The 20,099-nt window shown below is 43.4% G+C and overlaps 1 protein-coding gene across 7 annotated transcripts in view; it reads left to right on the top strand.

The window, feature by feature from the left end:
• COL14A1 (collagen type XIV alpha 1 chain) overlaps positions 1 to 20,099 on the top strand; it is a 229,315-nt gene that overhangs the window by 71,752 nt on the left and 137,464 nt on the right. For all 7 annotated transcript variants that reach the window (XM_006074691.4, XM_044928491.2, XM_044928490.2 and 4 more), the window contains exons 12-17: positions 1,914 to 2,059; positions 5,562 to 5,691; positions 9,865 to 10,004; positions 17,015 to 17,141; positions 18,757 to 18,896; positions 19,606 to 19,738. In XM_006074691.4, coding sequence (XP_006074753.3) covers positions 1,914 to 2,059; positions 5,562 to 5,691; positions 9,865 to 10,004; positions 17,015 to 17,141; positions 18,757 to 18,896; positions 19,606 to 19,738 — 816 coding nt within the window. The remainder of the gene's footprint in view (positions 1 to 1,913; positions 2,060 to 5,561; positions 5,692 to 9,864; positions 10,005 to 17,014; positions 17,142 to 18,756; positions 18,897 to 19,605; positions 19,739 to 20,099) is intronic.

Here is a 20,099-nt window from a genome sequence, read left to right as displayed (position 1 = left end):
TGTTTAGGAGAGAGAAACCTTAGTGATGAAGGGTGCAAAATACATGTATTCATTTATAAACACATATCTAGTGAATGCCTATTATAAACTAAGCACTGGGCTTTGGTTTATCAGTAGAAGTAGAGAAGAAGCTCTGTAGCTCTCCTGCCCAGCAGAAGACTGGGGAAATATGTTACATCTGTTTTCATTAGGAATATCACTGTAATTAAAATTTATGAATACTAGTCAGTCATTTCTTACCTGGGACAGACCACGATCACAAACACATACACACATGCACACACATTCAGAGAATCCTGGGAAAAGATAATCTTGAGAAACTTGATCGCACACTCATTTAGTTATTTCAAACACTGAGTTCCTAGTACATGCCAGTCAGTATGCAGACCTGGTCTGCCTCTGGTAGAACAATAGCAACGTAAACAATTCCAGGAACAAGGGACCAGGCATTGTGACAACCATGTTCCACGCCCAGCACAGTATTGGATTTACTCCTGAAAACAATCAGTGAGACAAATGTTAACACTCCCACTTTTTTAAAATTTTTGTATTGGAGTTCAGCCAGTTAACAATGATGTGATAGCTTCTGGTGGATAGCAAAGGGACTCACCGCACATACACATGTATCCTGGTTGGTGGTGGTTTTAGTCGCTAAGTTGTGCCCAACTCTTTGCAACCTCATCAACTGTAGCCTGCCGGCTCCTCTGTCCTTGGGATTTCCCAGGCTAGAACTGGAGTGGGTTGTCACTTCCTTCTCCAGGGGCTCTTCTCAACCCACACATGTATCCATCACCCCCTCAAACTTCCCTCCCATCCAGGCTGCCACAGAGCATTGTAATACTCTTGCTTTGCAGAAATATTTTTGCAGCCATTTCTTCCCTTGAGGAGGTTTTAGTCTAGCAAGGGAGAAAATGCAGACCAAGAACATGCAAACCAACTTGTGCCGTGAAGTGTGGCAGGCACGCCGGTGGGAGCGCGGCAGGGAACTGCACCTGTGAGAGAAGTCCCGGGTTTGACGTTGTGCTGGGAAATCTAGCAGGACCTGCAGTCTAGTTGTAAACAATGTTTCATGGTTATTACCGTCATCTTTTAAGCTGGGAGCTTGCAGTTTATCCTTAGTCCCTTTCTCCCTAATTCTCCACTATGGCCAGTCTTATTTCTTGATTCTTCTATTTGTCTCAAGCCCTGTTGTTCCCGACAATCATGTCTCCGCACTCTCTCTGATTGCGTGAGTGTTGATGAGTGTTTATTTATTCGTGTATCTGTCCAGCCACCTATTCTGTCCTCAGGAAGTGACCCGACAGCTGGTGTTGGTGGAGTGTTGGTGGCTGCTGCAGGTCAGACCCCGTGCCTGGCGATGGGCGTAAAACGGGGGTCAGCAGAGTCTCCCTGCTCTTGACTGGCTCCCAGAGAAATGTGACCATCACTCTAATAAGACATAAGAAACTAAAAAATGTCACTTCTGCTTTTAAACATTCATTGTCTTTACCTTTCCCCAAAGGGCTTATATGGCTGTGTGAACAGATTCAAGGATAGTGTTGTGATACTTTCAGGAGGACAGCAAAGGGGCTTGGCCATGCATACAACGTATCCATTCGCGTAGACCGCCTCCTGTCCAGGCTCGGATAACACTGAGCGGCCTTCCCTGTGCTGTGCAGGAGGTCCTCATCGGTTATCCTTTTTAAATATAACTGTGTGTACATGTCCATCCCACACTCCCTGACTGCCCTTCCCCTGTCCTTCCCCACTGGTAACCATAAGTTTGTTCTCCAACTCTGTGAACCTTAGAGTCTATATATAAGGGATATCATATGATTAAAAAACCCATCACTTTTAGAGCCTGAGCTATAGAGACTTTGAAGTAAGAAAACACACTGATAAACGGCTGACCGTTAACAAATCTCCTCTTGCAGTTTCTTTACCTATAGCTTCCGATCTTGAACTGTACGACGTGACTGAGAACAGTCTGAGGGCGAGATGGAACCCCGTGCCTGGAGCATCCGGGTACCTGATCCTCTACGCTCCCCTCACGGAGGGCCTGGCTGGGGATGAAAAAGAGGTAACTGCCTGCTGCCTGCTAGAGTCCTAGAATCTTTGGCTTCCTTAGCATTGTTTCTTTTTTTTTAATATAAAAATGTAGTGTATACAATTTAGAAAAGTCACATTAGCCAAAGAAAATAATCACTTGTAAGCCCACCACCTAGAGGTAACCATTGTTAACGTTTAGTTAATAGTCTTTTTCAACGCATTTTTAACACAACCAATGGGAATGGTTTTGTAGTTTTCCTTGTAATTTTCCTTTTGCTTGTTTCCATACCATTAAATTGTATTTTATATAGTCAAAGACTCTGATGCTGGGAGGGATTAGGGGCAGGAAGAAAAGGGGACGACAGAGGATGAGATGGCTGGATGGCATCACCGACTCAATGGACGTGAGTTTGAGTGAACTCTGGGAGATGGTGATGGACAGGGAGGCCTGGCATGCTGCGATTCATGGGGTCGCAAAGAGTCGGACACGACTGAGCGACTGAACTGAACTGAACTGAACTGAAACAACTTCTTACTATCCCATTGTTGGTTTGTACCAGTTCATGTTTAATTAATCTCCTGTTAATTAGGACATTTAGAAAATTTGCTGTATAAAAGAATTCCCTGGTGGTCCAGTGGTTAGACTTGTGCTTTTACTTCCAGTGTCCAGGTTCAAACCCTGGTTGGGAGATCCTACAAGCCAGCCCCCCCCCCAAAAAAAAGATAATTTGCTATATAAATATACTTTTGGGACTACTTTTAGCATATAACTTTACATGGTCATCTGATTATTTCCCTGGGATAAATTTCTAAAAGTGAAATTTCTTTTTGCAAAGACTATGCAAATTATTAAGGCTTATAAATTGTGTATAATTTGTATTGCTCTATGCAGTTCACAAGTGATTGTGATTGCTTTATGTACACTGACTTTGAAAAATTTGTTTTACTAATTTGAGAGATATTATAGAGAAATATCGGTTTCCCAGGTGACTCAGTGATAAAGAATCCGCCTGCCAGTGCAGGAGATGAGGGTTCATTCCCTGGATGGGGAAGATCCCTTAGAGAAGGACATGACAACCCACTCTGGTGTTCTTGCCTGAAGAATCCCGTGGACGGAGGAGCCTGGCAGGCTACAGTCCATGGGGCAGCAACAGAGTTGGACATGACTTAGCGACTAAACAATAGAGAAATATATCTCACGGATGTAGTTTTTTTGCGTTTCTTCCATTTTTAATGATGACTCTTTGACCTTTGAATGATAGCTTTTAGTCCTCATTTTTAACTTATAGGGAACAGTTACTACAGTGGAGCTATACAAGGAAGAGAGAGGAGACGGCCGTGACTGCTGGAGTGCTGACGAGGCAGGTGGCGTGTGTCTGCCAGCGAGTGCAGAGCTCAGTTCTCTAACGTCCTCTGAAACCTGCCTCTGGTGACAGACTCCTTTAGGGCCAGGAACATGGTGATTCTAGCATCTAGAACAGAATATGGGTGACGTGTATTCTTTCATTTCTGAGTCTTAGACAGTTTTTGCCCACTTAGATTTAATGTTGATCTGAATTTTTTTGGTGGAGGGGAAACTCAAAAACGGTGCTAAAAAGACACACAACTTCACCAGGAAAGAAAAAAATTAAAAAGAGGACTTACCAGTGCACATTCTACACACTGCTGTTACGTGCCGTACTTAGTGGCTCAGTCGTGTCCGACTCGTGGCGACCTCGTGACTGTACCCGCCAGGCTCCTCCATCCGTGGGGATTTAGCCGAGCTTCTCTTTTCGGTTGTGTTGGGTCTTCACGGCTGCGGGGGCCGCTCTCCGGTGGCGCTGCGCGGGCTCTTGTTGTGGAGGTTCCTGTCGTGGAGCAGGGCTCTCGGCGTTCAGCCTGCCGTCGTTTGCGGCGCACCGGCTCCCGAGCCCGCGGTCGGTCGTCGTGGCGCGCGGGGTCCCGAGCTCGGTTCAGTCGTTGCGGCGCACAAGCTTAGTCGCCTTGTGGCACGTGGTGTCCTCCTGGATCGGGGCTCTAACTTTCCCTCTGAAGCACCAGAGAGGCCCTCGCCAGTTTTAAGCCTGATAATGCTACTATACGTGAGCGTGTGGGGACGCAGAATCACTCGTGTAAACTGGTGTGTCAATTGGTACAGCTGCCTTGGAGACTAATCTTAAATATTTCATCAAGCTAGATATACACACTCTTTAAGGTATATACTATAGAGTAACATCCTTCAAGACTTCTCAACGCAGGCACTTGGTCAGAACAAAATATTGCAAGCAACTGCCATGTTCATTGACAGAATGGAAAAAACTGCATATTTTTAGAAAAGAATCTCATAAGGGAATTAAATAATGTCAACTCTGTCCCTGTGTTTCAATATGGATAAATCTTGAAACCAAATATTGCCAGAGAAAAAAATTCCAAAAATGTCACATTGAATGGTCCATTTATGCACATCATTAAACATACAGAAACATCTATTTTTTTTAATATTACACATCTATGTAGAAGTAAAGAAAAACGTATCAGGGAGATGCACTTCAACATTAGGGCAGAGGTGGTGAACAGAAAGAATGAGAAAGAGTTTGTTTTATGTGACTGTAGTTCTTGTTAAAATAAGATCTGAAGCCAATATGACAAAATGTTGATATTTATTACATTTGAGTGATGGATGCATCAGGGTTTATGATGTTATTTTCTCCACCTTTATATTATATACACTGACATATTTTTTAATTAAAGTTTTTAATTTGACCCTACCACTGGCAACTGTGTGAGCGGGGACAGTCTGTGGAGTTATTTTTCTTCTTTCCAAAGCGGAAATAAAACAATCCTTGTCACACAGCTGTCACACAACTGAGCATGTTGCTTATTTGATGACCCCCAGGGTTAGACATCTGTGGAGTCGAACAGAGTCGGACACGGCTGAAGCGACGCAGCAGCAGCAGGGTTAGAAATATCTTCCCCCAAATCAGAAAGCGAATTGCTGATTTGGGCATCCAGTGGGTTGATCTCTGTGGACTCCTGGGAGGGGCTTGCAGTCCAGGTGGACAGGCCCTCTGAATGGGGGCCTCAGTACTGGTCCAGTTTAATGGGACTTGAAGCAAAAATTGGGCCTCCAGTCAGGACTGGCGAAAATGCAGCCAGCGGTGAAGGATGCCCACTTGGCGTCCAGCTCCCAACAGACCGGCCTGGACCTTACCCTCTTCCTAGAGGATGTTTCTGACTCATCTCTACCCACGCTCATCTGGGGACCAAATATTTGACACTGTTATTCTGGCTGCAGCTGCCACTTGTCCAGATGTAAAGAGTTATCCGAAAAGAGCACACACAGTACATTCAGTTTTATATGGCTTCACAGCATCTGTTTCTAATACAAAATAACACGAGGCCATGAAAAAAAGGATGACTTGAAACCTGTTTGATGAAGGGGTTGTGAGGAGATGAAGTCTTAGTCCATGAGGTCGCACCTGTATTCAGTTGTACTCTGATCAGTGTGAAAAAGGCATGTTGGCAAACGATCTGATAATGTGTGTTCTTTACAGGTGAAAATTGGAGAGACCCACACAGACATTGAGCTGAGCGAGTTGTTGCCCAATACGGAATACACAGTCACGGTGTACGCTATGTTTGGAGAAGAAGCCAGTGACCCCGTTACGGGACAGGAATCGACACGTGAGTGGCCCTGCCGTCCGGGTGAAATGCTGCAATAAGACCCAGAACCAGCGTGGGGGCCCTGAGCTGGACATGCGGGGCTAGGCCGACGGCTCCGGGAGCCAACTGTCTGTAACAACCTGTCTAGTCACCTAGGGGAAGGAAGGGGCATTCCTTCCTGTTTTGTCATTACTCAGTCACACGGATTCTAGGATTCAACTTTGGCCTCCTCCAGACCAGTGGTCCCCGACCTTTTTGGCACCAGGGATCAGTTTCATGGAAGACAGTTTTTCCGTGGATCAGGAAAAGGGGGTGGTTTCAGGGCGGCTGAAGTGTATTACACTTACTGTGTGCTTTATTTCGGATATTACCGCATTGTGATAGCAGCGGGAGAGGCGCACAGCTCCCTGGCGCCCGCCACTGGCGGGCGGGGTTCTGACCAGCCGAGCCCGCAGGCCGATGACCGATGAGGTCTCCGTGCGGCCGCCCCACCGGGCTCACCTGTCCTTGCAGGTGGACTGGATGCCGCCTCAGCCCCACGTCAGGCCCGCAGGCGTTCGGTTCCCGGAAGGAGAGAAGCTGGACTCTCGAGCGCACGGTCCACGGGAGGGTCTGAGCTCCGCCTGGAGTCGACTGGGCTGCTGGCCTGGCAGAGGCGGGTCGCAGGCAGCTGCAGAGATGGGGACGCGCTCTCAGTGAGCACACCCCAGAGCTGGAGCAGAATGTGGGGGGAAATGTGGGCTTTGGGATCAGAGCTTTCAACATGCGAATCCCAGCGAAAGTCACATTGTGGGTGGGTGACAGTGGGCAAGTGATGGAGCATTTCTGAGCCTGTAAGAGGAGGAACAGTAATCTCACGGCATGTGGTTGATAGAAGATTAAATACAGTAATACAGCTGAAAGTAATTAGCGCATAGTTACTCAATAGTTCTTTCTCCCATATTAAAATTAATATTTTTTCTAAAAATTTTTGATGTCCTTTGTATCTCAGACTATTATCATTATAATTAGTTTTTTTAATTGAGTAAAAATTGTATATAAAAGTGTGAAAGTATTAGTCACTCAGTCATGTGTGACTCTTTGCAATGCCATGGACTGTAGCCCGCCCCGCTCCCCTGTCCATGGGATTCTCTAGGCAAGAATACTGGAGTGGGTTGCCATTTCCTTCTCCGGGGGAATCTTCCCAACCTAGGGATTGAACCTGGGTCTCCTACATTGCAGGTGTATTCTTTACCATCTGAGCCCCCAGGGAAGCCCCAAAAGTTATATTGGCAAGCCTGATTTGGGTAATATAGTAATAATATTTTTTAGGAATTGAAAATATTTATCTACTTGAAAATATGATAGAGAAAATGCTGCCCTGACAAGCTCACAATGCTTTGTCGCCTACCATTAAAAATAGGGGTCTCTTCGTGGTGTCTTGAAGAAGACAGGGCAGGGAGATGGGGTGTCTCACATCACTCTGAAGCTGGGAGGAAGTGAATAGCATGGAGTCTGCAAGTGCTTTGGTCTTGAAGATTCTACTTGAGAAGCATACAAAGAGATGTAATGATAAGGGAGTTTTCTCCTACAACCGTTTTTTTATTAGCCAAGGCTGTGTTCTCTTCCTCTTCAGAGAAAGACCAATGTAATTAAAACAACAAACAACAAAACTGGGAAAGCCCAAGACAGAAAGAGGAAAAATAAGTCAGAAAGCATCTCATATATCACTTGTGAAAGTTGCTCAGTCGTGTCTGACTCTGTGCGACCCCATGGACTCTATAGTGCATGGAATTCTCCAGGCCAGAATACTGGAGTGGGCAGCCTTTCCCTTCTCCAGGGGATCTTCACAACTCAGGGTTCGAACCTGGGTCTACCACATTGCAGGTGGATTCTTTCCCAGCTGAGCCACAGGGGAAGCCCAAGAATGCAAGAGTGAGTAGACTTTCCCTTCTCTAGAGGATCTTCCCGACCCAGGAATCAAACCGGAGCCTCCTGCACTGCAGGTGGATTCTTTACCAACTGAGCTATCAGGGAAGCCTTAATATATCTCTTGACTTAAGTCATTTTGAGGACTCTGTTGATTTGGAAGGAAAACTTTCCCAACCACGCATCTCTTTTTCACTCAGAATACTTATTTCTTTCTACAGTTTTCCCTCACTATTGAAAAGTAGAGTGTTCCTATGAAACCTTTTGTAAGCTGGAATAACAGAAAGCAAAGAAATAGTTTTAGGATACATGTTGCTAATGGATGCACAGAGCAAATCAAGATAAAACACAGATGCTCAGAAACACAGTTCAAAGCTACGGTTGCCTGATGCTGAGACACTGAGCATAGTCCCAGGAAGGAGCTTGGCAGGGCCCCTCTTGCTACCTGGGGGCCTGTGGTGCACACTGGCTTGATAATGAGTTGCTACAAAGCAAAGGCTGAATGTTGTTTTGCTTTTTGCATTTTTTGTAAAAGGAAAAATCCTCCTTAGCTTTCTTTCAGTTAGTGAAGCTTTCATTTAAGCTTTCATTTAAGGCTACTGAAAGGGCCAAGTGCCTGAAGCAGATTTTCAAAACGCAGATACCTTGTGCTTTTAAAAAGTGTGCATGACTCTTTTCCATTAATAGTTGATTAAAAAAAGGCCTAAAGAACACTGCCCGGGCTGCCTGAGCCTGACCCGTTTGCACACTGCTGCACTGCACTGCGGAGTTTAGCTGAGCCCTACACAGTTTAGAGCCAAGTGTGCACAGCACGTAGAGCGCTTACTTGCTTGTGTCTCTCCTACACGTCCTTTCTGGCTGCTTAGGTAGTGAGAGTCACCAGGTCTCTAGGCTCCTAATTGCCATACAAGCATTCTGCCTTGAATTAATAACAGCGTTGGCTTTAGGGCGAGGAGCCCTTGTGCTCTGCAGGACAGCTGACAGTTGTCACGGGTTCTCACCTAGGCTAGGCTCTCAAATCTATTGATCGATGGCCTGGGTTATGGATTCCAACTGCTCTCCTGCTTCTAGTAACTGTGATCTTGGCCGAGTAACCTCAGATTCATGATCCATCTCGTGGGGCTAACTATGACGGTATCCTTGCTGTCTAATGTTAGGATTTAATGCGGTGATGTGTTACATCTCACACCCTTAGAAAGCATGCAGTCAATCTCAACACCTGTGTTTACTATAAACCTGTAAAAGCTCACAAAACTCTCAAAGATTATTGACAAATGCTAACCTGTTGATTCAGAAAGGGATCCTCGAAGAAGTACAAAAAGCCGTGGGATTGGTAGTGAGGATGTGCAGAAGTATCAGCACCTCTTTATCCTCTTAAAGCCACAGTACTGTTTACTTTTATCTCACAAAGCCAGTGGGCTGTATCCAGGGCAAGATTCCTACTCCTTGATTCAAGAGAGATTTACTGAAAACTTTACTCTGTTGGAGATAAAGATGGGAACAAAGTTAAATCAGATTCTGTAATCCTTTGAGATGACAGTATATTGGAAGAGAGAGAGAACAGACCAATAAATGTGCAGTAAAGAATGAATTAGGGAAGAGACATAGGTAGAACTGAGGCGGAAGGATTGTTTTATGTAAGGTGATCATGGAAGGCCTCACTGAGAAGGGGAGATACGTTCAGAAAACTGAATCTCAGATGACTCCAGGCTTTTTGACCTGAGCAATGGGAAAAATGGAGTTTTCATTTCCTCAGAGGGACAGGTTGAGAGAGAAGATTGGGAGAGAGAAGACAGGAATCAGTGATTCAGATTTGGACATGTTGAATTGGAAATGCTTAATAGACACCCAAGTGGAGAGGACAGATAAGAAACCGTTGCCACATGGAAAACTGTGGATCAGAGGAATAGAGTGACTTCGCCAGGACCAGATGATTGTTGAGTACAATAGCTAAAATTTAATTTCAGGTTTCCTGGTTTTTGATTCATTGGGTTGTTCATTTATATCAGCAGGAAATGATAGCTTTGACTGGAGAAGAAAGACACAGAAAACTCACCTACACTGCGTTTGCTTCTAAGCGTCTGCAATTCATGGCTAGTCGTCATTCTCCATGAGGAAGCTTCTTTTCTCTGTTAATTTGTTAATGTTTTCTGTTACAAGTTATTATCTGAGTGAAAATTTTCATATGTCAGTAGTTTAGGAGTCAAAGATGCTGTGTTTTGGGGGTCCTTTTTACATATATGTTATTTAAAATTTCATTTCTTTTTTATTCCATTTACTGCAAAGTACCCTTAAGCCCACCAAGAAACCTGAGAATCTCCAATATTGGCTCTAACAGTGCTCGGTTAGCCTGGGATGCCACTTCAACAAAGATCAATGGTTATCGAATTGTATATAACAACGCTGATGGGACTGAAATCAATGAGGTAAGGCTGTGGAACGTGAAGTGTGTTTTTCCGGTGGTTGGGTTTTAGTTTCTTAGGGCTATGAAATTGATCATCCCAAAACATAGTGGCTTGAAACAGTTGCTAGTTACTCATTTTCTCTTGCCATTTTGGTGGGTCAGGAAGTGGATTTGGCTTGAGATAGTAGCCAAACAATGGCTGGAACCGGTGACGTCACAGCGGCTGCCATATCTCTGTCTGGTGCCTGGTCCGGGAGGACTGGGCCACCTGGGAGCTGGAACGGCTCTACATTTCAAAGCTGATTGTTTACACGATCCGTTCAGCAAGGCAGCTTTAGGGGAGCCGGACTTTTTACATGCTGGCTCAGGAGTCCCCAGACATGTCTCCAGAGACACGGAGAGAGTGCTGCACGCCAGCTGTGCCACCTTTGTGAGTTGGCAACAGAAGTCATAGAAATAACACCTCACCTCCGCTAGGAGGAGGAGCCACGTCCTGCGTGGTTCAAGGTGGGCGGGAGCACAGAGCCCACCGAGGGCACGTGGCCTGGGAGACAGATGTTGATACGGCCATCTTCAGGAAATACAGTCGGCCCCAAGGAGTGCGGGTGAGGAAGTGTGTGCCTTCACAGAAGCAGGAAACTGAAGTGCCAGTGTTTGAAAGATCCTAGTTCAGTGAGCTTACATTGAAAACTGAATCATTCAAGTTTTGTGTAGGAAGAAACTTTCAACTAATAGAATTTATTGAAACCCATGAAAATACAGTATTTTGTACTCAGTGACTAATACTCTTCAGAAATTCTTTCCTTGGAAATACATTTTAGCAGGCTAGATAGCAGTTATTTTTATGTTTTTCCGTTATCTTGGTCCAAGAAGCTAAGACAACAAGGGAAATATGTTGGCTTACATCATTTCTATTTCTTGACCAAGTAAAGCATGTATTTTCATATACAGAGACAAGCTTTTTCCTACAATGAAATCCAAGCAATATTTTGCTGAATGTGCCCTCCTACAGCATATGGAGTAATGAATGGACAAAAACTGCACATTTGCTAACAGTGCAGAAATACTGTTCAATATCTTTTATTAAATCTTCATAAATCCCGAGGGCAAATAATTCTGGTGAAACTGCACTTATTTAGACTATGTGCTTTGCTTTTGAAGATGAGAACCTGGAGTAGTAAAAAGAAAGAAATGAAAAGCAGCAAGCTATCAATGTCTCTTTGTTATCAGTGAGAAGTAAACTGCTTTCCCAAGGGCTGCAAATTCAGCTGTGTAGGAAGCTTACGTGGATCATGTAAATGAGTGCAGAAATTGCTGCATCTGCAAAGAAATAGTCTCACCTGTTTTTCTTGAAACACGAGGCTCCCTTAGGTTGTGTATCATGTTCCCGTTTGGGGGCCCTGCACGTGGCATAAATTCTCACTGAGAGACTGATGACCAGTGACAGCAGACCATGGGTGACAGTAACGGGGTGCCTGGTGGGCACCGCATTGCTGGGGAGCTTGTACATATTCATCAAAACCCCATGGACGGAGGAGCCTGGTGGGCTGCAGTCCACAGGGTCGCGAAGAGTCGGACACGACTGAGCGATTTCACTTTCCCTCTTCAGTTTCATGCAGTGGAGAAGGAAATGGCAACCCACTCCAGTGTTCTTGCTTGGAGAATCCCAGGGATAGGGGAGCCTGGTGGGCTGCTGTCTATGGGGTCGCACAGAGTCGGACACGACTGAATCGACTTAGCAGCAGCAGCAGCAGCATCAAGAGGCAGCCACTGTTAGCTCCTGTAGGGTGTTGCTGCACAGAAATCTGCAGGGGTTGCCAGATCTTGTTCCCCTTGACTATGTGACCAGGGATTTCTTTTTATGTGAAATTTTAAAATGGTGACTCATCGAACAACCAAAATAACATAACCATATTCATTAATATTTGTTCACTTCAAAGCATTCTTATTTGGAAATAATTTTTCATGAACCAAAAATGAACTGTCATATGTGTGGATATATGAACTATATAATTATACATTTTTGTTGAGTGTAATTGACAGGTAATGTTATATTAGCCTCAGGTGTATGACATGATGGCTCAGTATTTGTGAAATGGCCATAAAAGTTCTAGTCAACATACATTTTTCCATTAAAAAATTATGGTTGTGTTCATTGAGAAATACATGTGTTTTTTTTTTTGCAGTGTTTTTCCTTGGGGACTGCCTCTGGTGCTTCCTATTTCTAATTTGTATTGTGCTGGGAAATTAGAAAACTATGTTTGATAGAACTGAATTTAGAATATGAGTAAATAGACCATGCATAAAAATCTGAGAACATCTTTTCTGAATGAAGTGAATAAATAATGTGTGGCTTTTGTAACATTTCTATTTTGACTGATAGGTTTGTTTTTTTTTTTTTGGTGTTTGTGTTGTTAATTCTTAGTTTTTATTTATGCAACTGAGACTGAAGGTTGCTGGACAACTGTCTTATATGAGTCAAATACTACTTTACCTAGTTTTGGAATATATGATTTTAAGGGTGAATATCCCCACCATATTTTGCTTTACTGCTATTCATTGAAACTTTTATTTAAAGATAATGCTGCAATTGGATTGTTAGGAAATTCCCAAAATATCTTGGAATGAACTTTAAAACGTCCCAACTAAAATCTGCCTACTACATAATGTGTGATTGATTGTAAAAGCTTTGTTTTCAACTCAGTCCATATTCTTCTGCTTCACTTCCTCTTCCACCTCCCCTCCTTCACTTACTTTTCCTTCTCTCTGTCTTTTCTGCATTACCTCTTTCCCTAACTTTTTGGAGTCCAAAGAAGAAAAATAGAACAGAGCATTTAAACAAACGTTGACGAAGATGGTATGGTAATGGTGCTGGGGGTGGTGATTATGCAGCTAACACACGTTGAGCGCTTATCCTGAGTCAGGCTCTGAGATGTTTACAGAGAACACTTGGTGCAATTTTTATAGAAAAAGTGTTGCCAGAGCCTGACCTGTCAAACTGAAGAAGAAGCCGTCTCAGATAGCACGCCCTGCGAACAGCTTTGGGGAAGCGGGCAAGCATGATGGTGCCCTTTCAGTTTTCTAATGAGAGGCCGCAGGCCCTGGACTCTCGGAGACGGGCCCCGTTTCCGACACAGTGACTCAGCAGCAGAGCCCAGAGCAGAGCCCAGTCCCTGGGTCCTCATCAAGGACTCTCTTCATCCCTCCTGGAAAAGGCTGAAGTTTTTAGTTAGACTGTTTGAAAAATTATTCTCAGAAATAGTTGTGTAACAATGAGATCATAGTTATTTGTTACCATTTTCCCAAATTCTTCTCCTACATCTTAAAAGTGCTCCAAACAAAAGCAGTTCCAGAACTTAGTCTGAAGCATATTATGAGAACAAGTGGAAATGAGTGACACCTCAAAGTTCTCACTTGATGAAATAAAATGATCAATAATCAATGCATGAAACATAGTCTGTTCAGCATCAAATAAAAAGCTTTTAATAAGTAAAACTAGATCTTTTCAATAGATGTATCTGTTGAAAAAAATAGGTAAATGTGTATATATATATTCAATATATAATGCTGAAATACATATACTTTTACATATGTATGTACTTATATAGAAGTATATCAAGACCTAAGTGTCCATTCCAGTTAATAGTTTTATGACTTCAGGAAGGTTAATTAAGTCTTTGGGTCTCAGGTTCCTTGTTTGTAAAACAGTCATTATACATCTAGTGAGAGGGAGGAGGAGGCAAAATAAAGCAATGAATGTGAGGTCCCTGACATAGTATAAGTGCCCAGTAAACCTTAGCCAGTATGGTTCAAAACAGCAGAAAGCAATAGGTGAGTATAGTTTAGAAGAACAACTTGAACTCATATTTTAAGTATGGATCTGTCTTTCTGTGAGTTTAAATAATGGAGCTGAACTGTAACTGGTATTTACAACCAGAGCATTTGGAGTGTGAAGCGCTTATGTTTTAAATCTTAGGAACTGGCTGACTTTCCCTTGGGCAAGTTCCTTAACTTTTCGGAGTCTCATTTTCCCCATCTTCTGATTAGGAGTGAGAATTAGCTACCTTATAAGGCTGTGGTGAGGAGTAAGTACCACCGAGGCATGTACAGCGTGCGGACCAGAGTAAACGCTAAATTCTAAGAACTACCCACGATACTATCAGGCCTGGACTCGGAAGAGACGATGCGTGTGTTCAGTCGGCTCTGGCTCTGTAGCCAGTGCCCTGGCTGCAAACAACAGCTCGCGATTGTGTAACTTGGGCAGGCTTGGCGGGCCCGCTGGCCTCTGCTCCTTGTGGTGTCAGCTAAGGTGACTCCTGCGTTCATCTGGGAGCCCGGCTGGGCTGGGACTTCCAAGATGACTTCACTCCCACGTCTGGGGTGGCTGAGAAGGTTGGGCTTGGCTGTTCCTCTTTAGCAGCATGGCGCAGAGTTCCAAAGTCATGAAGAGGGAAGCTCGTTTCCCCGGGGCTGGCAATCTCTCTTTATGATCTGCAGTCAGTTCCTTTGAGATGCCTACAGTCTCTGTGTTAACTGTTTGTTCAGATGAGCCCTCCATGTAATCTCTTGTAAAATGGATTTTTGGTGCCTACGTCTCAATTTCCATTTACTTATTCTATTCACTCAATATATTTATATATAATTATATATATATATAATTCAATATACAATATTAAAAAAGCTAAACAAGGCCCTGCCCTCAAGAGGCTTACACTCTATGTTGGAAATAGTATCTTGTACTTAGAAAATAAAATGATTCCACGCTGGGATTGGTGCCAGGGAGGAAACAAGCACGGTCCCTGTTAGGGAGGCCAGTGGTTAGGACTCTGTGCTGAACTGCAGGGTCCATCCCTGATCGGGAGTGAAGATCCTGCACGACACAGAGTGTGGTCAGAAACAAGAAAGAAAAAGGTATATAACAAGGATAGTGTTAAAGAATCATCCTACTGAGACCGGTGGAGAGATGAACACCTCCCTACCAGGAGATGAAATATAAGCACAAGCCTAACAGATGGCGAAGGGCTTATTTTGAAAAGAGCCCAGGAAATAGGGTCCCAGACAGAATGGACTGCATCTGCACAGGTCCTGAGGTGGGAAAACTTGGATAGAAGGTTGTTGTGGCTGATCAGGGATTTCTCTTCTTATGTGAAACTTGCCAATTAAAAAATGTTGGCTCATTGAACAACTGAAACAACGCAGCAGCTGTGCTCACCTCCGCCTGCATGCTTGTTCATCTGTGTAACTCCTGTAGAAGCTATTGTACATGACTGGCTCCTCCTCGCAAAGCCAGCTGTAATCATTACGCACTTTGCATTAGCATTGCAAAACCGTGTGTACTTCACTAACTATAGCTGTAATGAATGGAAATAATATTAGTTGCAACAACGTCTTAAAAATTAACTGATAGGTATTTTACTTAACTGGAAAAGGTCAGTTTTCATTCCAATTCCAAAGAAAGGCAATGCCAAAGAATGTTCAGACTACCACACAATTGCACTCATCTCACACACTAGCAAAGTAATGCTCAAAATTCTCCAAGCCAGGCTTCAACAGTACATGAACTGTGAACTTCCAGATGTTCAAGCTGGATTTAGAAAAGGCAGAGGAACCAGAGATCAAACTGCCAACATCCGTTGAATCATTGAAAAAGTGAGAGAGTTCCAGAATAACATCAACTTCTGCTTTATTGATTACACCAAAGCCTTTGTGTGGATCACAACAAATTGTGGAAAATTCTTCAAGAGATGAGAATACCAGACCACCTTACCTGCCTCCTGAGAAACCTGTATGCAGGTCAAGAAGCAGCAATTAGAACTGGACATGGAACAACAGACTGGTTCTAAATTGGGAAAGGAGTATGTAAGGCTGTATATAGTGACCCTGCTTATTTAACTTATATGCAGAGTACATCATGAGAAATGCTGGGCTGTATGAAGCACAAGCTGGAATCAAGATTACCGGGAGAAATATCAATAACCTCAGATATGCAGTTGACACTACCCTTATGGCAGAAAGAGAAGAAGAACTAAAGAGCCTCTTGATGAAAGTGAAAGAGGAGAGTGAAAAAGCTGGCTTAAAACTCAACATTCAAAAACCTAAGATTGTGGCATCCGGTGCCATCACTTCATGGGAAATAGATGGGGAAGCAATGGAAACAGTGACAGACTTTATATTTTTGGGCTCCAAAATCACTGCAGATGGTGACCACAGCTATGAATTAAAAGGCACTTGCTTCTTGAAAGAAAAGCTATGACCAATGTAGACAGCATATTAAAAAGCAGACATTACTTTGCCAACAAAGATCCATCCAGTTAAAGCTATGGTTTTCCAGTGGTCATGTATGGATGTCAGAGTTGGACCACAAAGAAAGTGGAGAACTGAAGAATTGATGCTTTTGAACTGTGGTGTTGGGAGAAGACTCTTGAGAGTCCCTTGGACTGCAAGGAGATCCAAGCAGTCCATTCTAAAAGAAATCAGTCCTGAATATTCATTGGACGGACTGATGCTGAAGCTGAAACTCCAATACTTTGTCCACCTGATGCGAAGAGCTGACTCATTTGAAAAGACCCTGATGCTGGGAAAGATTGAAGCGGGGAGGAGAAGGGGACGCTAGAAGATGAGATGGCTGGATGGCATCACTGACTCAATAGACATGGGTTTGAGCAAACTCCAGGAGTTGGTGATGGACAGGGAGGCCTGGCGTGCTGCAGTCCGTGGGGTCTCAAAGAGTCAGACACAACTGAGCAACTGAACTGAACTGATTTTATTTAAGGATACGAGATCAGAAATGTGCATATATAAATTCACTATCTCTCTCTTTAATTGAAGTAGAGTTGACTTACAGTGTGGTGGCTGCACAGCAAGTTGATTCGGTTACACACGTAGAAAGAGGGCTTCTTTTTTGTATTCTTTTCCATTATGGTTCATGATTCAGCATCTCCTTTGTAGCACTTATACCACTCGTGCCGTCAGCCCAGTGACCAGCAGCCTGGAAAGCGTCTGATAGGCTGTTATGACCTCTCTCTTTTGCAGGTTGAAGTCGACCCTGTTACGACATTCCCTCTGAAGGGCTTGACACCCGTCACCGAATATACTGTTGCCATTTTCTCCCTCTATGACGAGGGGCAGTCTGAACCTCTGACTGGAATTTTTACCACAGGTCAGTCTTACTATGGTTCGAAAAGTTTCCAGGAGTAACTGTGTGGAAACCAGAAGCTGGAGAGCTTCTTCAAGGGTGATTTTGAAGAGACTGTGTTTTAGATATTTATGCATTGGCTGCATCAGACCTTGGTTGCGGCACGTGGGGTCTTCAGTTGCAGCACACGCAGCCTCAGTTGCGGCCTGTGGGGTCTAGTTCCCTGACTGGGGATCGAACTCTGGCCCCCTGTATGCAGAGCACAGAGTCTCACTACTTGGCCATGAGGTAAGTCCCAAGAGATTGCATTTTAATTTTTATTTATTTTATACTATTATTACCCAATGGGTGATAGTAGCTGAGTAGAATGCCTGCTGGTTAAGTATTTTCTCTCAAGGCAAAGAGCAACAGAACCATCTAAGTTCAAAGGTCTTTGCTAAATAAAAGTCTGCACCGTTTTCTTCCTAATCTCACGCTGTTTCTTTTGTTCTAGTGACATAAAATTTTCACATTTCTTCCACTGATATATGTGTATATTAATTGAACTTCCAAAATTACAGCTCTTCAACAGGTTTTGGCCTACAGAAATGACAGGTACATGCCATTTAACCTAATGCATCAGTCTGTAGCCAATTAGGTATTTTCATGCTGCTTGGCAATAGTCTTAGAACAATATGGCATATTTTAAATACTAAAATAAAAAATAAAGCACGATGCACTATTTTTCTTTTCTGTATATACCCTGTAGTCATTCAATAAGTGTAACTTTTTTTTTTTTTTTTTTTGCCTCTTGGTGGAAAAATTCTGTTTGCTTTCCAGACTTTATTAATTGCACTTGGAAACAAATTTAGTGCTGTACTAAGAAGAGAAGGTAATTTGGAAAGAGATAAGAAATAAGGGGGATTGTGAAATAATGTTCACAGAGAAGAGTTCAGTGATTTTGAAAAATCTCCCAAAGGCTAACTCTAGTTGGAATTCTCATGATATCCTGTCAAAGAGTTTTAAAACCTCTGATTTCAAATAATAAAAATCAATGAGTTACAATTCACTTTGGGTGTAATTAGATGTTATGGTCTTTGTTGCGTATCCCAGAAGCATGTAAACAGTGTAATAGTGGATGTCTGATAAATGATATTTCAATTTGATGGCAGCCATATGTACAAAATTAAAAGGATGAATATTCTTCTCTGGATTTAACTTATTACTAAAGAGTGATTCAGGCATGAGAGTCAATAAAGCTAGAAGTGACATTTCTCAGGCTTCTAAGGCATCATTTTATTAATTTCTTCAAAATACTTGGAAAACAGTATCTTTGTAAAATAACAAATGTGGCACTCTTATTTTTTTATAATTAATGAAAAGAGCCAAATAGAGACTCCAAGAGTTCTGGAAAGTACTAAAAAACTGTAGAAGTCTGCTCTGTCTCCGGTCTCCCTAACTTACACTGTGGGTAAATGCTGGACACAGGAACACGAGCCCACACTGGACTGATTGGCGCTGCTTTCCCCGCTTCTACGTGCTTTCCTGAAACAAGGGATTCGCCAGAGCCTTCTCTACCTGGGGCCCCTGGCAGGCTGCTTGAGTTTCGGGTCTCTTGCCGTCTCTGTTCCCTAACAGAATCTCCCCCCTTGGCTTACAGAGGAAGTTCCAGCCCAGCAGTACTTGGAAATTGACGAGGTGACGACGGACAGCTTTCGAGTGAGCTGGCATCCGCTCTCGGCGGACGAGGGGCAGCACAAGCTGATGTGGATCCCAGTCTACGGGGGCAGCACCGAAGAAGTGAGTGGTCTGAGGTCGAAAAGTACTCCAGAGCGTCTTAGCCGGCTTCCCTGGTAGCTCAGCGGTAAAGACTCCGCCTGCAATGCGGGAAACGCAGGGTCGATCCCTGGGTCAGCAATATCCCCCAGAGAAGGAAATGGCAACCCACTCCAGCCTTCTTTTCTGGGAAATCCCATGGACCGAGGAGCCTGGTGGCTACAGTCCACAGGGTCGCAAAGAGTCGGACACGACTTACCGACTAAATAGCAACAACAACAATTTTATTAGGAAGCGAATGCCCAGTGCTGACATTTGAGTTGGTTTTTGTATTAAAATACATGGAGAATCCCAGAAGGACTCAATACTTTGCATGACCTGGAGTTTTATAAATGTCAAATCATATGATTTTTCTAAGATCAAAATGCATTTTTGTTAGGGCTTTAGTTATAAGTGTTACATATTTCCAGTATCTTTGATTTTCATAAATGGCACTTAATAAAACTTCTGAAATGCTGCTTTTGCAATATTAATCATTCCTTTGCTGAGAGAATTGAAAGGAAAAAAGGCTCTGGTTTGACTTTAAAATTGAACTCAGTGGCCCTGGAGTTCCTTATGCTTAGTTATTTTTTGCTTACACTTGGGATAGCATCTTTGCTTTTTATTATTTTTTCTTAACGTTCTCTTCTGTTATTCAAGTAAACCCGGTCGCTAAGGACCAAATACCTTTCAGGTTGTCCTAAAAGAAGACCAAGACTCGTATGTTATTGAAGGCCTGGAGCCTGGCACTGAGTATGAAGTCTCCCTGCTGGCTGTGCTGGACGACGGGAGTGAGAGCGAGGTGGTCACAGCTGTTGGGACCACACGTAAGTCTTAGTCGGGCCACGGCGGACTTCACAGCTCCCATCAGTTATTCTCACACCCTTTTCACCCTCCTGGGTTCCCTGCCCATCAGCCTTACTCCTGGCTTCAGAAACTTTGTCCCTAGAATTCTTCACACATCTTCACCTTTAATGAAATCAGTGTGCAGAGCACCTTAGACTCTTGGTCTGTCATCATCTAAAGGCAGGGACCATATCTGTATTGTTCACCGTTACATCCCCAACACTTAACACTCATGGCATATTTTAACTGTGCAATGAATACTTGTTATGGAAGAATGGGTGAATGGATGGAAGAATAAATGGATGGATGGATGGATGGATGAAATAATTTATAACTGAATAA

The sequence above is a fragment of the Bubalus bubalis genome, chromosome 15 (assembly GCF_019923935.1).
Source record: "Bubalus bubalis isolate 160015118507 breed Murrah chromosome 15, NDDB_SH_1, whole genome shotgun sequence".
Taxonomy (NCBI): Eukaryota; Metazoa; Chordata; class Mammalia; order Artiodactyla; family Bovidae; genus Bubalus; species Bubalus bubalis.
The sequence above is the reverse complement of the archived record's forward strand: the minus strand, read 5'-3'. Positions and strand labels throughout refer to the sequence as shown.